This window comes from Biomphalaria glabrata, chromosome 10 (assembly GCF_947242115.1).
Source record: "Biomphalaria glabrata chromosome 10, xgBioGlab47.1, whole genome shotgun sequence".
NCBI classification, from domain to species: domain Eukaryota; kingdom Metazoa; phylum Mollusca; class Gastropoda; family Planorbidae; genus Biomphalaria; species Biomphalaria glabrata.
In genome coordinates, this window is record NC_074720.1 from 44,983,864 (window position 1) to 45,004,496 (window position 20,633).

The 20,633-nt window shown below is 35.1% G+C and overlaps 1 protein-coding gene and 1 long non-coding RNA gene across 7 annotated transcripts in view; one reads left to right on the forward strand and one right to left on the reverse strand.

Moving 5' to 3' along the window:
• The window catches only part of LOC129928831 (uncharacterized), a 126,135-nt gene that overhangs the window by 50,744 nt on the left and 54,758 nt on the right, over positions 1-20,633 (forward strand). The window lies entirely within an intron of this gene.
• The window catches only part of LOC129928829 (uncharacterized), a 55,166-nt gene continuing 40,398 nt past the window's right edge, over positions 5,866-20,633 (reverse strand). Inside the window, exons 1-4 of one of the 6 annotated variants that reach the window (XR_008780327.1) lie at positions 18,510-18,605; positions 13,492-13,611; positions 8,339-8,390; positions 5,866-7,878 (exon numbers count right to left, since the gene is read on the reverse strand). Coding sequence is in view for 3 of the 6 variants with exons in the window: in XM_056045119.1 (XP_055901094.1) it covers positions 17,508-17,854 (347 nt within the window). In the remaining 3 variants the exon portion in view is untranslated. The other 5 variants (XM_056045120.1, XR_008780326.1, XR_008780325.1 and 2 more) reach the window with 5 other exon arrangements.

A 20,633-nucleotide genomic window follows, 5' to 3' on the forward strand; every position in this document is an offset into this window, starting at 1 on the left:
GCATAGGGATATTTAAAGGTATTTTATCAACCCCACAGAATTGTAGGCTGTGAAATACTAGATCTAGATCTGTACAAAGTTAGCTTAGAACAGCCAATTTTTGCCCCCCCCCCCTTTTTTTTAATTTTAGATTCCATAAATAAGAAATAGCTGCTTTTGAGTAGAATAAAATGTCATAAACTGGGATTTTATAAAAGAATTGAGACTCATTTTACATTTGAGTAAAAATCAATAATAGTAGGTAATCATCTCACTGTATTTGTTCCACAAAAAGAACTAACCAGCAATAGTGTTTATTGGAACATATTTGAAGAAAGTTGATGGGAAGGGATGGCACCCTGAGCTACCGTACCAGGTGCCACAGACACTGTCTGTGAGGTTTCCATTCTGTTTTTAGGTGATCAGTTGGATCTCTACTCTACTTATTCCAAAAGAGTTTTATCAAAGATGAGGTGTTGTCCTGTTTGTGGAAAAAAAGCCAAATTATTTTTTTACAATTTTATTAATTTTAACGATCAAAACAAGACTATGGCTTAAATATTCCTGGTCCATTGGTGACTTCAATGGGGGATCACACAAACTCTCTTTGTAATCTTGTTATTTCTATATATATATATTACAAACTTGTATAATAAAATTGATACTGTAAATATGTGCATAAAGTAGATTTATAATTTTCTATGAATTTATAGGATAGCGTTCTTAAATGAGTTTTAAAGTTGTTTTTTTATTATTAAAATGACTGGGTTTTTTTATTAGAATGTTTGAGCTCCAGTTTTCATGTATTTTTATTGTTAAAATGATGTCTTTTTTTTATTAGAGTGTTTGTGACAACACCAGATCCAGCCCAAATCTTCAGAGTGCCTTATTGAAAGCATCTATAAAATACCTACAAACAATGCTGTCCGAATTGTGAGTCATGTTAATAAAAATCCTAATTTTAAATTTATCAACATGCTATATTTATTATTTCTATATGCTACAAACTATTATAAAAAAGTTCCTATAGGGTAATATGTGTGTTTGTGTAAAGTAGTTGTTTATTTTTTTTTTTTTTATAATCTTATAGGATAGATAGTGTTCTTAATGGCTGTCCAGTTTTCATGTTATTTTATTGTTAAAATGACTGTCTTATTTTATTAGAGTGTTTGTGATCTCAAATTTTTTAATTGACCATTCCAGTTCCAGCCCAAGACTTCAGAGAGTCAAACTGCAACTGTTAGTCGAACCTCTACCTGTGTTGCTGACCAAACTGTAAGTGATTTAACAATATTTGTAAAGTCTTATTTCAAGTTTATCAACATACTGTTTTTTATAATTGTATTTGCCTCAGGCTAATATAAAAAAAAAATCCTACATAATACTGTGTTTGTGCACAAAGTGAAGTTATCATTTTTTATGATTTTATAGGATAGAGTTCTCTAAAGTTTGTTCAGTGAATTTATCTCCATTCTTTGATTTTCTTGTTTGAACATTCCACAGCTTAATGGTTCCAAATGCCCAACTGAAACTGATCCAGTTTATATTAATATGGCTTGCCAAACTGTGAGTGATTTAACAATATTTGTAAAGTCTTTCAAGTTTTATATAAACATGCTACTATTTTTATATGCCACAATCTGAAGAAATACTAAGACTGCTTTATTGATCCTAATGGAAATTTGTTGTGATTACAAGGACTCTTTTTCTCATATAAAGACAACACAACAGAAAAATACACATAAATACAACAGACACAACATAGAAAGTTCATTCAGCGACTACACACAGGCATCTTGGTCCTGATCATGTTTCCTGATCAATGAGTGGCATTGATATAGTCTGACCAAGTGAGGTACGCACGAGTTTTTGTACCCCTCTGTTCTTGTTTTGATTGACAGTAGTCGCCCACTTCACGACGACCTGACATAGTTCTGATGGAGCCGGTGGCTGTTGTCTTCCAAGATTTTTTCGATTTTCCTTAGACACTTTTGTTCAAAAAGTTCCTTTAAATGTGGCAATGTTGTGAGTGTAATTTTTGATGCCCTTTTTATGATGGTTACTAGACGGCTACATGTTCCACTACATATTATTGTGTGTCTGTGTGTATATAAAAAAGAGCTATTAAATTCTACGATTTTATAGTGTAGAAAGTGTTCTTTACAAAATGCCCTGTCATCTCAAAACATTTATTCCTTAAGATGAGGTGGAAAAAAATATACATTGACAAAAAAAATTTAGTGCAAACAAACAGAAAAATTGCATTCTACATCAAAACATTATTTCGACATCCTAGTCCAATCTTACAGGATGACATGGGGATGGGCCAGGTTTGTGCATAGGACCATCATGACATCTGTTCAGAGTGTGTACCACATGACCAAGTACCCATCCAATTAACTGCTCCTCTATAGAAAATTAAACGTGATGTCACTTATATGTTATTTTTTTTTTTTACACTCACTCCATCTATCTGTATGGTAAAAAGTTTGTACACATTTTTTCTCGTACACCTATTCTCTGGTCAAGCTGAAATTTTGCAAAATTATTTCTTTTACATGAGAACGCAAGAATCAATTTAAAAAAATTAACCAATTAGTTAATTAACTATTGCTACCGTAATTAATTAATTTGTTGGGTATCTTGAGCAAAAAAAAGAAATCATACTTGACAGATGTTGTGGTATAAGTTGAATTAGTCCCCCTGAGAACTCCTGAGACATGAGTGAAAATTATTTGTATGCATTTCAATAACAATCCTGGAATCATTCACCTAGATAGTCCCTCCCCCTTTCACAACTGGTCCAAACAAGTGATAGGATCATAGCGCATTGAGAAAGCTAAACAAAAACAATTGGTAAAAATATTTCTAATTGCACAGATTTACTATGTCTTGGCCATTCATATAATTACATGACTGATACAAACTAACTGATACAATCACACTTAAATATAAGCTTTGTTTTTTTTTAAAGTATATTTTATGTTTTTTTTGTTTGTTTTTTTAATTAAAATGACTTGCTTTTATTAGAGTCTTTGATATCACTAAATTTTGTTTTCAACCTATCCACAGGCTGTCAATGAAAGGAATAAATGAAAACATTTGAGCAGCCTTAAATATACTGAAATTTTATTCTACAAAAATGTAACGTCCTTCAGAATGAAAAAAAACAAGTTTTGGGCAATTATATGGAAAAAAAAAAAAGTTTGGGACAATTTTAAAAATGTTTGATTCAGGTCTTTTTTGAATGATTGTTGTGTTTTTTTAATTTTAAAATACTTTTTTTTTATGTGTTTTAGATCTATATGTTATCACTGTAAAATTGAGTTGTTTAATTTCATATGCAGAAGTCTTGTTAAGTTGTTCAGTATTTCATAGAGATATTTCCTTTTGATACCATCATAAGCGATTTAAGTTGATGTACTAGTACATTGTTTTCTTGACATTTTTTTAGTTTGTATTTATGTTATGAGTGCTGCTTTCAATCTGTTAGTATTACTTCTTCCAAAATTCTTGATATTGGTTAGTCTTATTGTGAATTGTGAATTCAGGTTTTTTCCTCCATTTTTAGTAGCTCTGTTGTAATTTTGGTCCTCTCCTGGTGCTTCTAATTTTTTATTTCTGATGTTTAAATTAGAGTTGGTGAGTTTATAGTGTTGGTAGGTTTATAGTGTTGGTGGCTGTTCATATTTTCCTTTGTCTCCATCTTGTTTTATTTAGGAACTCCTCAAAGTATTCAGCCCTTTTGTCAATGACCCTTCTGGTTTTTTTTTGTGATGAGGACACCATTATAGTTCTCATACATGTGTGATCTTGCTTGAAATCCATTCTTGTCATCCCTTATTTTCATGCCCATTCCTCTCGCATCAAGGTTCTCAATGAGTGCTCTTTGTTTTGTTTTTTATTGCCTCATTTTTATTCTTTCGGACAGATTTTATAACCCTTAGCCTTGCTTCTTTGTACTGCTTTCTTTCTTTAGCATTATTTGTCTCTTCTGTATGTCAGATTATCCTTTTCTTTTGCTGAAATCCAACCATGTCATCTGCTTTACTTTTAATAGCATGTTGTTTTTTTATTGCTCATTTGTTATAATTAGGATTACCCACAGTAGCCTGTTGTTGTGCTTTAACAATTTATCTTTTGGTCTGTGTATTCTAGTATATGCTTCATTTAATTGGAATGGCCAGCTTTAAATTCCTTCCCATACACACTTCTGGCCTGTGAGCTGTTCTCGCATAACATTTTGATCCAATATCCCCCTTCCAATTTCAATACTCTTCCAAGATACTCTTCTTCGATATTACTTTAACTTAGAGCAGGTCACTTATATTGACCTCCCATGCACAAGCACATCCTTCTGGATGTTTTTTATTTTTACCTCCACCTCAACACACAAAATAGGATGGCCCTGCAGGAGGTTTGGACTAGGAAGTAAACTATCTTCAACTCTAAAGGAACATCCAAAACATGTAAAACAAACAAAAAAATAAAATATTTATATCTGCATTGATTTAAACACATTTTACACACTTAAATTTTTTTTTTTTGTCCTAGTATATAAAATAATATTGTCTTTTTGTTATATTAACTTGAAGATAAAATTGGGAATGAAAAATCATTTTGGGAAGTTTTAATTGCTGTAGTTTCCATTCGTGAACTGGATTAGCTGTTCTAGGAACAAGTTAAATTTGTATTTTTTTTTAGTTCACCACAATTGAGGTTACTAGTGAAAGGTGAGGGAATCAGTAAATGCCCTTCGAAGTCTAGATTGTAATAGTCCTTTTCCAATGCTGTTAGATGTGTTAGGAATTCTTAAGTTTCTGCATCAAGTGGGTCTATCATGAGTTTTTGATTATCATATTGCTGTGCTACTTTGGTTATTGTATATTTATTGTATATATGTTACTTTTTGTCTAAATTGAGCTTTTACATATAGATGGTCTCATTCTGCATCTGCTTCTCTGAAACTTCTTACATCGAATATATCAAATCTACATCTTTTATTTATGAGTACCCGTATATGATCTATTTGATTTCATTTTCCATGAGGTGATATCCATGTTGCTTTATAAATTTTCTTATGCTGAAACTTCTTACATCGAATATATCAAATCTACATCTTTTATTTATGAGTACCCGTATATGATCTATTTGATTTCATTTTCCATGAGGTGATATCCATGTTGCTTTATAAATTTTCTTATGCTGGCATTTAGTGCTACAGATAGACATTCCTTTTCCTGAGGCCAAACCCAGTAATGTTAGGTCATTATTATTTGCCTCTTCATATGTTTTCTTTGCCTATTTGATCTGAAGGCAAAATCTTTTCCAATTTTGGCAATTGAAATCTCCTTGATGTCATGCAGTGTTGCCTCGTCATGAATTCTTCATAGTTCATCATTGAAAGGTTTATTTTGTATTATCAACGCTTTTTTCTTCTTTTTAGCCAAAGCATGTTTTTAAAATTACTTTTTAGTATTCATATTTTTTTATGACTGTTGTTAACCCTTTGCACAACCAGTTGGGGTTGCCCTATTAAGCTCTATGGATAGCTGCCTTTACTTTTGGTTAAGGCCTTCCCCTATTTGCCACCTGAGATAAAGCTTGATGGGAGATCAAAGTTCCAGCTTGATTTAATTGTGATCCTTCAGCCATGAAACTACAGTATATGGAAATGAGATGAATCCCTGGGCATTGGCCAAAACTATCTCCCTCACAGCAGTTTCCCTCTCTCCAAGCAACTGATTTATGCTGATGAAATTCAGAATTATGGTCCTTAAAGGCCTGCTTGTTAATTTATTTACCAACATTAAATTGCACTATGTAAAATTTATAAACTTTGAAAGGCCTGTTTACTTTTTATTCAACTTTTTTTGTGTGCATATATCAATTTTTTTTATAAACATTTAGCCATGAGATGGACAGTTGTTTTGAAGGGACTCAGTTTATTTGCAGCTTTTCTGAAATGTTACTTGTGAATAGCATAATCAAACTATTTACTGAGGATATAAAGTACTAAAGTTATTACCTGGATGTAACGCTTGTTATTTACCTAAGATTAGGACAAACTATTTGTTGCAATTAAATTTTGAAACAGTTCCCTCTCCTGTCATTTATTTGTGGAGTTTTGTCTGTATTTGTTTACAAAATACCAGCATACAGCTGTTTAGTAGTCTGCAGTAACAAGCATTTGCCAGCATCATACACTGTTTTGTTTAAACATTAATTATAGAGTACTTGCTTACAGAAACAATATAGATGAATCAACATTATTAAGGTGTAATTGATGATGAAGAAGACAACATAACAAATTTTAAAATTCTGTGGAAACAATCCTATAATAATTACACTGAAGACAAATGATATACAATGAATGTCAATGCCTTCAATTTCCAAGATTTTAATGAATGCAGTGTTTCACATGACTACTCAAACCCAGTCACAACCTGTATATTTTTCCACATCTAGTGCAGAGAGAGCCATCCGGTGTTGGGTCTAGTTAAGTTTTCTTTATAGATTTATAAATACATTTAAATGCAAATCAGAATCAATGCTTTAAAAAATTAAATTGGAAAGTTCATTTACACTAAAAGAAACAAAACAAACAAGTCGTTACAAGTGCAGTAACTGTAAAATAACTTATAAATGGAAAAGGCAACACATTATATAAAGAACTTGAAATCGTTTAATGAAAAAAAAAAAAAAACTAGCAACACAATTTATCCAGTATTAGAGGACGTCCAAAAGCATGCAAATTATCAATTACCTCAATTATCAAAGCCACGTTTTATTAGAGGTCAATAAAACTACAATTATTTCATGCACAGTACACCAATGATTGCTTCATTATGATTGGTATCGTTGTGGGGACAAAAACTAAAACTAACTTGTTGTAGTATATATATTCTATATAATCTAGAATCTAGTAAAATATCGAACAAGGGGATTTCAGTGGAGTAGACCTACTCGGGCTACTAAGTACTTTATCTACCTAATAGTCATTTCTACTTTAGCTACATAATAGACATTTGTAATTTGTCTTCCTAATAGACATTTGAACTTTATCTACCTAATAGACATATAATAATAGAACGCAATTCAAAAAACAACGATATAGAATAATATAGATCTATCCAAATAGTGTATAATGAGAGGCGGCTGGCAGAATTGACTCGGGAAGAACAATATTTACAGCACATCAATGGTTGTGTCTAGCAGATACTTGGGCTAGTACACAGCTGTGGACTTAAATCTGGTTCTCCTAGTACACACTCTGTTAAAAGTAAACAGATAATTATACTTATTCATTATGTCTCGACCACTGAAAACAGTACCACTTCTTAAACAACTTAATCAAAGTTAGATATGTTGACCTCTAGTTCCTTAGAGGGATTACGGGCAGGACATGGCCTAAATTCTGCCGATGCGTCAAAAAATACAAATACCTCTAGCTCACAAAACAAAACATTAGCAACCGATAAAGTGGATTGGATTATATAAGGAAACAACAAAGCTACGGACTGAACAGAATACCAACAAATAAACATTTCCAAGACGGGATACATTTTTTTTTATAATGAACAAATTACTTCAAATAACATCTACATTTATCTAAGGAGGCCAAAGCCTACATATTTAGCCATATATCTTAATTCTGAAGGATTACATTCCTCTAAGATACTCTAAGTGTTACTAGACATGGATTGACATGTATGGCATTATGTATGACGTAATAGATCATTGAATGTGTGTATTGAGGTTTACCTTTCACGGGCCTAGACACATTGTTACACGTGTCACAACATGCTCGATAGCTAAGAGTAGAGTAACAGTTGCCCATAAAGTCATTGATATACAAACTGCAAGAATAGCTCGGTCTGTCTCCAAATGCACAGTTTTCTAGAGAGAGTAAAATGTAACAGAGCTGCTCAAAAGATTCATCAAGCGGACTAATTCAACTTAATGCCACCACATCTTTTAAGTACGATTTCTTTCCCTTATTTTAAAAAATAATTCATTATCAATAGTTAATTAACAGAGCTGCATTAACCATAGAGTAGCAGCAATAGCACAGTATTAAGATTTACTACTTCTGAAGAGAAAAGTATTGCTGGGAAAATAAATTAAGTTAGCTTTATAATGTACATAAAGGTACATTGATGGCAGTTTTAAAAAATGTGTTTTACAATGGACACAACTGAAGCGACCATAATTTCAAAAATATTTGGCCTATTATCGTACGGATGTGTTATGTAGTGCCCCCATAGTACCAATATAAATTAGTTTATTTTAAAAATCAATATTCAGTTCTGATTAGGTGAATAAGAAAAAGAATATTTAAGATCTTTAAGTTACACACCATCAAGTTGAGGAGCGTATGGGTCGCTGACACATTGTCCATTTATGCAGACCTGAAACAAAGACAGGTATTTAAAAATTCAATGATTAAAATTTTATAAACTGTGTGATAAATTACTTATTTTGTTTCAAGATCTTACCAAGAAGAACATAAAAATACTTTAAAAAAAACAACAAAAGTTATATTAAATGTAATTGAATCAATTAGTTAAAATCAGTCATGTAATTATAGACTGGGATTTTTAATTTCGGGAGCTTAAGAGCACCTCTGAGTCCACCCAGCTCTAATGAGTACATGACATTAGTTGAATAAAATTAAAGGTAGTTGGTCGTTGTACTGGCCACATGACACCTTCCTAAACCATAGGCCACAGAAACGGTTACCTTAACAACATCTGAGATATAGACCGTATGGTCTGAAAGGTAAACTTTACTTTTTTTCCTTATATGTAAATATATATCTAATTTTATATAATATAGACGTTACTTCAAAAAAAAAGAAGATGATTACGTCCTTCGCGTCCTTTAGCCATGCATATTAACCAATGACCTAAACTCTGCAAGTCACTAGTTTTCCTAGCTAGCTCAGGCAACCCATTCCATGCTCTAATAGCACTAGAGAAATAATTTATATATATCCTCCTTCGTGATCAAAGATGAGCACATTTCTAATATCCTATGGACTCGTAGATGACTGTAAAGTCCAATCCTGAATTTAAAAAGCCGACCGCATACCTGGCCTGGGGTGGGTTGGGCCAGTTGCAGATAGGCTTGCCTTTTTTCTCTCAGCTTTTTGTTAGTTGTTAGTTCGGCGCTTTTTCACGCCTATCGAAATTGGGCTGCCTGGTGTGCGGTTTGCGCACTGGACTGGCGTTCAGATGTATCGATTGTCCAGGGTTTAAACCCTGCCCGGCCCGCTCCCATCCCCCGTCGTCCTGCGGGAGGTTTGGACTAGGAAGTAATTATCTTCAACTCTGAATGAACATCCGAAACATGCAAAACATTTTACAACATTTTACCACCAACAAAAGTCAATGGGCTACATTGATAAAGTAAATATATGAAAACTCAAGCAATAAAATAAGCTTGACTAAAACATAAAAAATTTAATTCCCTCCACTAAATAAATTGATCTGTTTTGTTATCAGTCGCCCCCATAAAACAATGCAGAGATATGCTTTTTCTATCTTTGGTTCAATTTTGAGTCAAAATCTAGGTCAGTTCAAAGTTCATAGTGATGTTATAGAATTTTTTTGTTACCAGGAAGAGCTAACAAAATCTTTTTTTTTTCTGCATTTACTTAGAAACTAATTCATACGTAGAGATTAATTAACGTGTAGGCCTAAACTATTCCTAATAATTATTTAAATAGTTCGAGGAACACCAAGTCAGGCCTCGCGAAACACAAAGGTTCCGCGGAACACTATTAAGAAAACACTGGTCTAAATGTTGATGAAATTTTTTTTTTAATTTACAAATAATAGAAGTACATCATTTTTTTACAAAGCTTTTATCAATTCACTCTGTCTGTCTGTCTGTCTGTATGGCAAAAAGTTTGTACCTGTTATTTCTCCCACACCCAATCTCGTATTTAGCTGAAATTTTGCTTTTTTTACCTAATAACACAAGAATAAAATTTTAAAATAGCTAATTGGTTAATTAATATCGATAATGAATTATTTTTTTAAATAAGGGAAAGAAATCGTACTTAAAAGATGTGGTGGCATAAGTTGAATTAGTCCGATTGAGGAATCTTTAGCCCTGAGTGAACATTTTTTAAAATTCATTTAAAAGGAGATCATGTAAGCATTCGCCGAAATACTTCCCCCTTCTCCCCTCCCCCTTTCACAACTGGTCTAGACAAGTGATAGGTGAAAGAACGACCATGTTTCACTTTATTTTATTTTTCAATCGCTCTTTCTTGAAAATGGGCGCGTCATTTTTAGCCTTGAAATAAGGTTGTTGTGTTTTCTAATAAAGTCGGAGTTCACCCATCCTCGTGATATCATGTCACCTGTATAAGTTTTGCTTTAATTCCTTTTAAACATTAACGTGTTACAATTTTGTCATTTAAATAAAAAAATGAATACATTAAATATTGCTCATTTCATGATTTTTAAACTTACAATTTGTTAGATAAAAATGATCAGATGAAATAAAGTGAAACATGGTCGTTCTTTCACCACACCTTGGCGTTTGATGATAAGTTATCAGCGGCACGGTCATAATTATTCTAATCGCACTTCTATCTCTCAAATGATTTTTTACTACTTCCACCAAACCTTGGCCTTCGATCCGGATAATATTATGATATTACAACCCCCACATCCAATAGAAGCGCTATAGCTTAGTACACACCCAGATTTACAATATAATATAAGATTTCTCATTAAGAAAACAAAGTGGAAGAGGAAACACTATAAACACATTAGTAACAAGTCATAAAATGTCAAAAAGCATTCTACATAATCAAATTTGTATACAAAATATTTAATTGGGGATGAAATGACCGGGGATGAAGTGACCGGGGGATGAAGTGACCAGGGGATGAAATGACCGGGGATGAAGTGACCGGGGATGAAATGACCGGTCACCGGGGGCTGAGGCTAGGGTGGGAGAGGAGGGGGTGAATTTGAAAATCCCCCAGCCCCCACTTGAGAGGGGGCCCCTATTGAGTCTTTTTTTTTCCATTGTATATTAAATATTACGCAAAATGCAAGGGCCCCCAAAGAGGTCAAGCCCCTCTACCGGGCTACCAAATGATGGGAAATTCCTAGCTACGCTCTGGGTAGGGGTTGAACATTAAAGCCTCATTAACTAAGGATTCTGTAATATTAGTTTTTCTTCATTTATTTCTCTGGATAGGGGAAAGGGACGATGATTGCTATTTATGCCACAAGTAGTACTACCAATGAAATAGTAGTTGCAGCGGGTGGAGTCACACTGAGCGAGTTTAGGGCTAGACTAAACCCAGAAACATGAGAAATGGTGAGAGAGAAAGATGGAAGCAAAAGAAGGACAAAAAAAAAAAAGGGAACAAAAAAAGGAAAAGAGAGTGAAAGAAGGAAGGAAAATAAAGTGAGAAGGGGGAAAAAGAGAGGGAGTGAGAGAGGAGGGAGAAAAAGAGAGAAGAAAGAAAAAAAAAGAGAGAAGGAGAAACAATAGAGAGAAAGAAGGAAGGAAAAGAGAGCGGAAGCAAAAAAGAGAGACAGAAGGAGGAAATAGAGAGAAAGAAGAAAAATAGAGAGTGCAGATGCCTGTGTAAATCAGATGTACTTGAAGTATTTCTAAAGATACTTGATTATACTAAGTGCGTGCGTACCTTGTTGAGTGTATTTTAACTGCGAACTCGGACATGAACATCACATTACAAGACATGAACAGCTACAACAGGATCAAAGCCTCAAGAACCAAGTTAAATCCAGATGAACAATATAAACCATCTTTAATACAGAATGGGCCACAGTCTAGTCCGTCACTAACAACGATGTTTGCCCCTCAAGAGTCTAGCAGTAACTGATTTCTAAAAGTCTATCCTAACATCTAACCCCAAAGTCGATGTCGTTACTATACAATGCACGTTCACTGTCGGTCTAACAAAGTGCGCAAGCCAACTAACTAAACTAGCTATCTAACAAGAGAGAAGAAAGAAAGGATGAAAAAAAAAGAAAGAGGAAGGAAAAGAGAGAAAAGAAAGAATAGAGAAAGATGAGAGAGAGAGAGAAAGAGAGCGAAAAGGAAGGATGAAAAGAGAGAGAAGGAAGGTAGGAACAGAGAGAAAAGAAAGAATAGAGAAAGATGAGAGAGAGAGAGAGAGAGAGAAAAGGAAGGATGAAAAGAGAGAGAAGGAAGGTAGGAACAGAGAGAAAAGAAAGAATAGAGATAGATGAGAGAGAGAGAGAGAGAGAAAAGGAAGGATGAAAAGAGAGAGAAGGAAGGTAGGAACAGAGAGAAAAGAAAGAATAGAGAAAGATGAGAGAGAGAGAGAGAGAGAGAAAAGGAAGGATGAAAAGAGAGAGAAGGAAGGTAGGAACAGAGAGAAAAGAAAGAATAGAGATAGATGAGAGAGAGAGAGAGAGAGAAAAGGAAGGATGAAAAGAGAGAGAAGGAAGGTAGGAACAGAGAGAAAAGAAAGAATAGAGATAGATGAGAGAGAGAGAGAAAAGGAAGGATGAAAGAGAGAGAGAAGGAAGGTAGGAACAGAGAGAAAAGAAAGAATAGAGATAGATGAGAGAGAGAGAGAGAAAGAAAGAGAGAGAAAAGGAAGGATGAAAAGAGAGAGAGAAGGAAGGTAGGAACAGAGAAAAGAAAGAATAGAGAAAGATGAGAGAGAGAAAGAAAGAGAGAGAAAAGGAAGGATGAAAAGAGAGAGAGAAGGAAGGTAGGAACAGAGAGAAAAGAAAGAATAGAGAAAGATGAGAGAGAGAGAGAGAAAGAGAGAGAAAAGGAAGGATGAAAAGAGAGAGAGAAGGAAGGTAGGAACAGAGAGAAAAGAAAGAATAGAGAAAGATGAGAGAGAGAGAGAGAAAGAGAGAGAAAAGGAAGGATGAAAAGAGAGAGAGAAGGAAGGAAGGAACAGAGAGAAAAGAAAGAATAGAGAAAGATGAGAGAGAAAGAGAGAGAAAAGAAAGAATAGAGAAAGATGAGAGAGAGAGAGAAAAAAGGAAGAATGAAAAGAGAGAGAGAAGGAAGGAAGGAAAAGACAAACAGAGATAGAGAGAGAGAGAAAATGAATGAAAAGGAGAGGAGAAGGAAGAGAGAAAAGAGTGAGAGAAAAGAAGGAAGGAATAAAAAGAGAAAGAAGTAATGAAGAGAGCGAGAGAGTGAAGGAAGGAAGTTCAAAGACTCCAAAACAAAGATATACTGCTGCAAGGGTGAACGACTGTATAGAAACTACAAGAAACATGCATAGATGTGACCCTGCAGGTCCAAGTAAAACGAACGACATTTGGACCACGAGGCCTTACTGCCCTCTCACAATTTTTTTAAAATTTAATTCAGTGAACAATTTTTTTCTTTCTCCTTTGGCTTAGATTTGTATTGCTAGTTCTAGTACAATAACCGCATTTTCTTAGTGTTTCATCACCGATCAATAACCCTAATGCAACCAGTGGTTGATAAACGTTTCTGATATATATTGAGGTGAAAGCTTACCTTTCCATCGCCACAAGACGTTCCAGTGAGTGCTATCTGCGGGATACATAACCCTCTTAAAACATCTGCACATAACATTGCTTGGCAGATTTCAGTGATAGAGCGTCTAGATTCGGAAGCCTGATTTAATAAAATTTAAAAAAAAAGGTTACAAAGACAGTTTGTGTAGAAACACAAACTCAAAATCGGCACCCGAAGTGGTCCACCCAGGCAGGTAAAAAGGGCAGGATTCAATATTTTTAGAAAGAACATCAGAATGAAATTGAAAATGAAAGAGAAGAATGAAAAAAGAAGGTTGACAGATCTTGTGTGGTGACCAAGGGTCCAGCAGACCAAAGGATAGGTGAAAGTGAATGTGTAGTCAGACGTAAACCTGGCCTAACTGATGTCTTATAATGAATATCTAATTCATCTAATTGTTTTGTAAAGGGTCGATCTCTTATTCAAATCCTCAAGAAAAAAACATTTCCGTAAAAAAAAAAAATGACTTTAATTATCGACTGTACAGCATTGTCTGGACCCTGCTGGGCCATTATCCATGGCATTGGGTCGTGGGCGTCGAGAGCCCGGAGTGGACTGTTCACTCTGTGACCAAGGTGTGATTACCGGTTAACGCTGTTGTATATATATATATATATATATACTCATATCTTAGGCACACTGATTTAATATTGATCACGATGTATAACCATCGTTTATTGTGTCATATCATATCATTGTTTCATTAAACCTTTTGCTTGTTTTACGCATTCTCGTTGTTGACTAGTATACGTTATCAGATTACCATTATTCGTTCTCTTGGTAATTACTTCATAAATTAATTGATAGACAGTAAGGCGTGTCCAGGCAGACGAGCCAAAGTGTAACCCCGACAGGAATTTACTACTCAGCGTTGAGGTGGGGAACCCTGTGGAGTATTACATACCCTAGAACCTATCAAGTTGACACTTTTAACAAATATTTACTGTACCTAACAAAACACGAATCAATAAAAATAAAAAAATAAGTGAGTTAATAATTGGTAATTAATCATTTTGTTTGATATCTTATAAGGTAAATAGCTTGTACATTATTGATATAGTTTTAAGGGTGGAGTTCTTCCCCTTTAGATTAGGTTTTCTTTTTAATAACAGAATTTCTTTTCTTTTTTAAAGTTCCGATTGCCATACCAGGCAGTGATATAACAACTTAAAATGTGAGCGTGATAAAACATCGCCAAGGATTTTAAAATGAGGACATTTTTCTAAGAGCGGTGAGGTGGCTGAGCGGTAAAGCGCTTGGCTTCCAAACCGGGGTCCGTGTTTCGATTCCCGGCGAAGACTGGGAGTTCTAATGGGTACCTGACATTTGTTGGGGAAAACTAAAGGCGGTTGGTGGTTATGCTGGCCACATGACACTCTCGTTAACCATAGGCCACAGAAACAGAAGATCTTTACATAATCTGCCCTATAGACCACAAGGTGTGAAAGGGAACTTTTTTTTTCTAAATAATCATAATCTTTGCTGCCCTTTTTGGCCGAAATAATCAGTATTTACACTAAAAATTAATTTGTTGACTAAGATAGTACATCCTCGTTGCTTGTCAGAGGACGGTACTGCTGCAGACCTGCTACATCACCAGAAAATTCGTCAGTGGAAACTGATAATGTGACTACGATGAATTATCTTTCCCTTTAACTAAACTCGACCCTGGCAGCGCCAGAGAATGAATAGTCATTCTTTTCTAACATAATAATAATAATAATAGTCGTCATCTTTACTATTCATGATTGGATTTGATGTGTGTGTTGGAGTTCTATATTTCTATATTCTATATTACCTTGGTAAGAATCATAGATGCTTGGGTGTACTGTGTAGTGAATTACCAGTGCGAGATCAATACATAGCTAACACAGTCACAGAGAGTCGATACAGAATCCAAACTTGAGATAGCACAATGACTAACTTTATTACAGAATTGGACACAGTCGAGCCAGTCACTAAACTAAAAGTCTACATCAATAATATCAAACTCACTAACAAGGGCGTCACTAAAATGTGGCGTTTTAAAGTCCGTCTACTGAAGTGCGCCTCGAAACTAAACTAAGTGTCATAATGAAAGCATGCTTACAGATGCCGAATACTATTTAAAAATGTCCGTTTTTCAGCTTATAAAATTGAAAAAAGACAGACTCAAACTCAAATATAACCTAATAACAAGCAAAATAAAAATAATATTTAAAAAAGTATTAAATCTAGTTATATCAATTAGTTTGGATTAGTCATGTAATTAAATTTATAATATAAGGGTCCTATCTTGATTCTAGACAAACAATAATAAATATGCGCGATTAGAAATATTTTCAACAACTGTTTTTGTTTAGCTTTTAGGTTTTTAATACGCTATGATCCTATCACGTGTCTGCACCAGTTGGAAAAGGGATTGGGGGAAGAAAAAAGGGAGTATCTGGGTGATCGCTTTTTAAATGTATTTGTAACAAAAAAATGAGCAGCCTGAGTTCGAACTCGAGGTCTCCTCAGCCTCCTCAAGCCAATACGGTAACCCCTCTGCCTGAGATATGCCTATAAAAATGGATTTTACAGTTATTTACAAAATTTTCTTTCTACAAATAATAATAATTCAGCTTATCAGTCAAGTGAAATTTCTTTCCCTCGCTTGAGATACCAAAACAAAGACACCCAACAATTCATTAACAATAATTAACTAACTAATTGTTTTTTTTTTTATTTGATTCTTGTACTGGCAGATAAAAGAAATTGTGCAAAATTTCAGTTGTTTTTTTTCCAAGATTGAGTACGTGAGAATTAACATGTACAAACGTTTCACCAGACAGACACAGGGAGTTGATACAAGCTTTGTAAATAATAAGGCATGTCTTCGGCTCTGAATATTTATAAGTATGCAGTATTTTCCGTGGCTAAACAGCCCCATCTGCGACCTACATACTTTGCCACAACCATCGCAGACATAACCATTTTCCGCCGGTGGTCGATTTACATGTTCTTTTCGAGGCCCCACCAAATTTCAACAGCCACATGCAGATCTTGAGTTGAAACAACAACAAATAAATGTTTTCATAACAATGTAGAAACCAACCTGCAGCTCAATTTTTTCTTCAAAAAGCTGGTAATGTAGCTGACACTGCAGGGAGAGAACAGCCATGGATTATACTCTGTCCCAGGCTTTTTTTCCCATCAGGAGAACTCATAATGTATCTCTCTGAAGCGTTGCAGAGATTGTTTTCTCCGTCGTGACGTGCTGAGAGGCTGCAAATTGCAATAAATTAACTAGTTAAATTTCCTAGTATGGTTGTTTAAGAAAGTCTTGTCTTTTCCTGCCTCACATGGCTGCTTTGTGGTATACTCCCCGCTCCATATATTACAAAATCAAAGTCTCCTGCCCGCCATAACCTACAGGAGGCTTTCAATTGAATCTAATACTGCTCGGGTAGGCGAACTAAAGTAATAGCAAAATTCTTTATTGAAGAATTTCATGATAAATTAAACAATGTAAAGGACAGTGAATTGCGACTATGAATCTTATCTTATATGATACAGACGTTACTTCAAAAAAGAAGATGATTACGTCCTACGCGTCATGCATTTAGTCATGGATATTAACCAATGACCTAAACTCCGCCAAGTCACTAGTTTTCCTGGCTAGCTCAGGCAACCCATTCCATGCTCTAATAGTGCTAGGGAAGAAGGAGATTTTGTACAAATTTGTCCTAGCATATGGAATGAGGAATAATCTCATAAAAATGATAATGAATGCCTGGTCATTTGCTATAGTCGAAACGATGTCACCGACACAGTAGTTTCCCCCTTTCCCCACAGCAGTTCCCCCTGTTATGACATGATTAGGATTTAGTTATTTGTTTCGGGAATAAGGGGAAAGTTGTACTTAGTGACAAGTGACGTGAAAGATAGTTAAAAAACAAGAACTCTCTAAGCGACGCTTTAGAATCAAGACGCTTTCTTCTTTACAGTAAGAATAAGAAGAATTATATAGACAGCTAGTAATAGAGGACATCGGACGGTTCCCCTGAACTACCAACATGATTTACTTTACATTTGTGTTTGGTAATCCACTTATCATAATCAGCTGTTCCTTTCTTACTAGACCATTTTGTGCAAAGTCTACAGCTATTTGTAAGAATTTCTGCGTCTAAACATTTACCTGTTTCTATTGATATGGCTGTAACAACACCATGATGGCTCGAGTGCCCTCGACGCTGCCATGTCCCATCAACGCTCACACCGCAGTCAGTGATGCCTTCTTCGTTGCTGATTCCAACCTTTTCTTTCACTTCCCTTGCAGCCTTTTCCATACTGTCTTCTGCAACTTTCTTAGATGCAAGGCCTATGGTATGCATTACAGATTGATAAGATGTTTCAGAAATAGGAGGTGGACTGTTTGTGTGTTGACAAAAATTCAAGAGCGCACTGTGACCTGGACCTATGGATCTTACAAATGACACCATTCTGAGATTTATTTCCCTAAATCCTCTTTTTTGACCATCTCTATTTTCTTTAGAAGATCTAAAGCTTTCTTCAAATGAGCAGTCAGCTGAAGTGCATTTCACAATTAGTTCCTGACAAAATCCAATTCTTGCGCTTTCATTCAAAAACAAATTTAGAGAATAGTTGAAGCATTTAGGACATATCAAGTAACTTGCCAAGAAATTATTAAAACATGCTAGGTTTAAAAAGATATTACAATCCAGTGGATTATCTGATAAACTTGATTCAGATGAAATATCTACATTAGGTGAAGCAGCTTGATGTGTCTCTTGTTGTTCACCAACTTGTCCATGATCATCACTTGTACTACTTGTAGACTTTGCAGACTTGGTGTATTTATAATTTTAAAATTTATTATAATTTATTCCCACGAAATTTTCTTTTTCTACCACAACTTTGCCTTTTATTATGCTTATTGGCCATTATTGTTACACAAATAAAAATGCAATATGAATATAGATCTAAATATCAAAATATACAAAAGAGTCTTTCACCAGCAGCAATCCAAAACGAAAAAATGTTGCTGGAAATTACACAAAATCCAACAGAAAATAAACATGCTTTTGTTGACTGGGACAGTGAAGTAATACAGTACATTCCCTTAGCTACTTCCTTTATATCTATAAGCATATCGCTTTTTAACTTCATTAGAAAATAATTAAAAAGTATTATTTACAAAAAAACAAAAACAAAAATATTTACCTGCTTATGGTCGTTGCTAAGGTAAACAAACACTACCCCACCTAATACAAAAATTATTTTAAAATACTTCTAGAAGGAATACTTGCCTCAAATAAACTGAATTTGATATAGAAATGGTTGTACAATATAAATATGATGAGAATGAAAAAGTGATATTTTGGTCATTTCTTACTATTCTCTAACCTTAGATCCACCTTAAGTATTAAAAGTGTTTGCTGTTTTAACACCAGCGTCGACTCAATGTATCGATTGTTGGCCTTTCGTTGGTGTTATCTGTTCCAGTATTGAGTTCAGTGTTACCTCCAGTTGGACTTAGTTACATTTTCAAGTACTATACAATGCGGAAGAGCATAACACCCCTCTCCCCACAGCTGATGTACCCAACGAAACAAAACTTTTAACACTATCGCTAGGCGTATCAGCTAATCTATGTAACACATCTCCTTTATTTTTGCTATTAGCCCATTTGTTTATAAGTCTAATTAAGTAGACGCGGTGGTTGAGTGGTTAAGCGCAGTGGCGTCACTAGGGGTGTGCGGTCCGCACCTGGTGACACCCACCAGGGGGTGACACCCAAGTGAGTAAAATGCAACTTTTAAAACTAAAACATTAATACCTTGAATTTGAGAAAAATAATTTCTTGTAGACACCAGGAAAAGAGTTTCTGAAGCTCAGAAATGTAGAAAAACGCTCGGCGTCCGGGGCTTCGTCCCGGAACACTACGAGTGAGATTAAGGCACTCTAATCATCTAATCTAACCAGTTGAGTGGCAAACCTAGCATTGTTTATTTTAAACTGTTCAGAAACACATAGACTGAAACGCCTCATTCGACGTATAGGGCTGCAAGCTCTATCCACAGCCCTTTCCCAGCTGGCTCCACGGAATTCAGGACTTCTAAAAAAGTGTGAGGCCATGCTAGACATGTTTTTGCGTTCCTCTTTTCGGCTTTCATCTTTAAGTCTGACTTTGGTAAACGTGTTTCGTCTTGTCTAATGTGATATGTCTCACAAATGTCAATCGACATTCAGTCGCCACTTTCCTTAGACGGCCTGTAGGGGAAAATATTTCTCTATTGGGTACATTATCTCAGTATGTTATTCCTAGTATCTTTCTCAGCCATCTACTCAGCCTCGTTTCAGCCTTCCACGTCTCGAAGCGTGGGGGCCGCTGGGACAATGATTGTATTGAGAAGCTGGATTTTAATCTCCAGGCTAATTAAATTTGTTTATTCAGATAGGCCTTAATTTTTAAATCCGACATGCAACACCATGATATGATCTTCATCGCTTGAGATAACACCTTCTAAATAGGCTTGGTTAACTTTTCTATTTGTTCAAGATCTGTATAACCAATGCTTATGGGTGTATTGGGTAACCTGCACCCAATATGCACAACTTTGAGGGCGTCTTTATCCGTCATCTCGAGTATACATTAAATTGTATTTCAAAGTAATGCTATGTCGTCTGCAAAATCCAACTCGATTGAAATCCGAATGCAGCCCGTTTAATGTATTTTTATGACATCGTCGATGGCTACAAGAAAGTGAAATGGGGAATAAGATATACCCTAATCTTATATACGTCTCGATGTTGAAGTAGGCCACCGTCTGTTGTGACACAACAGCTTGATTCACTTTAGACATGTCGCTGAATCTGGACAAATTGTTGCGAGTTTCCTTATAGCAGCATTAATGCCTTCCAACAAACTAAATAGCAAAGGATTACTCATGTGCTACCGTTTGAGAAGTAGAGATAGAATAGCGATCTTCTTGGCGATCTTCTATCACAGAAGAGCTCTTCCCGTTTGTTCGGCACATTGTTTCACCAAAAGCAATCCCTGAGAGAAATTAGGATTCCGTTATTAGAACATAGGTTAAGGATTCGTTCTGGATATGGTTTGGATATGTTCTTTCAGA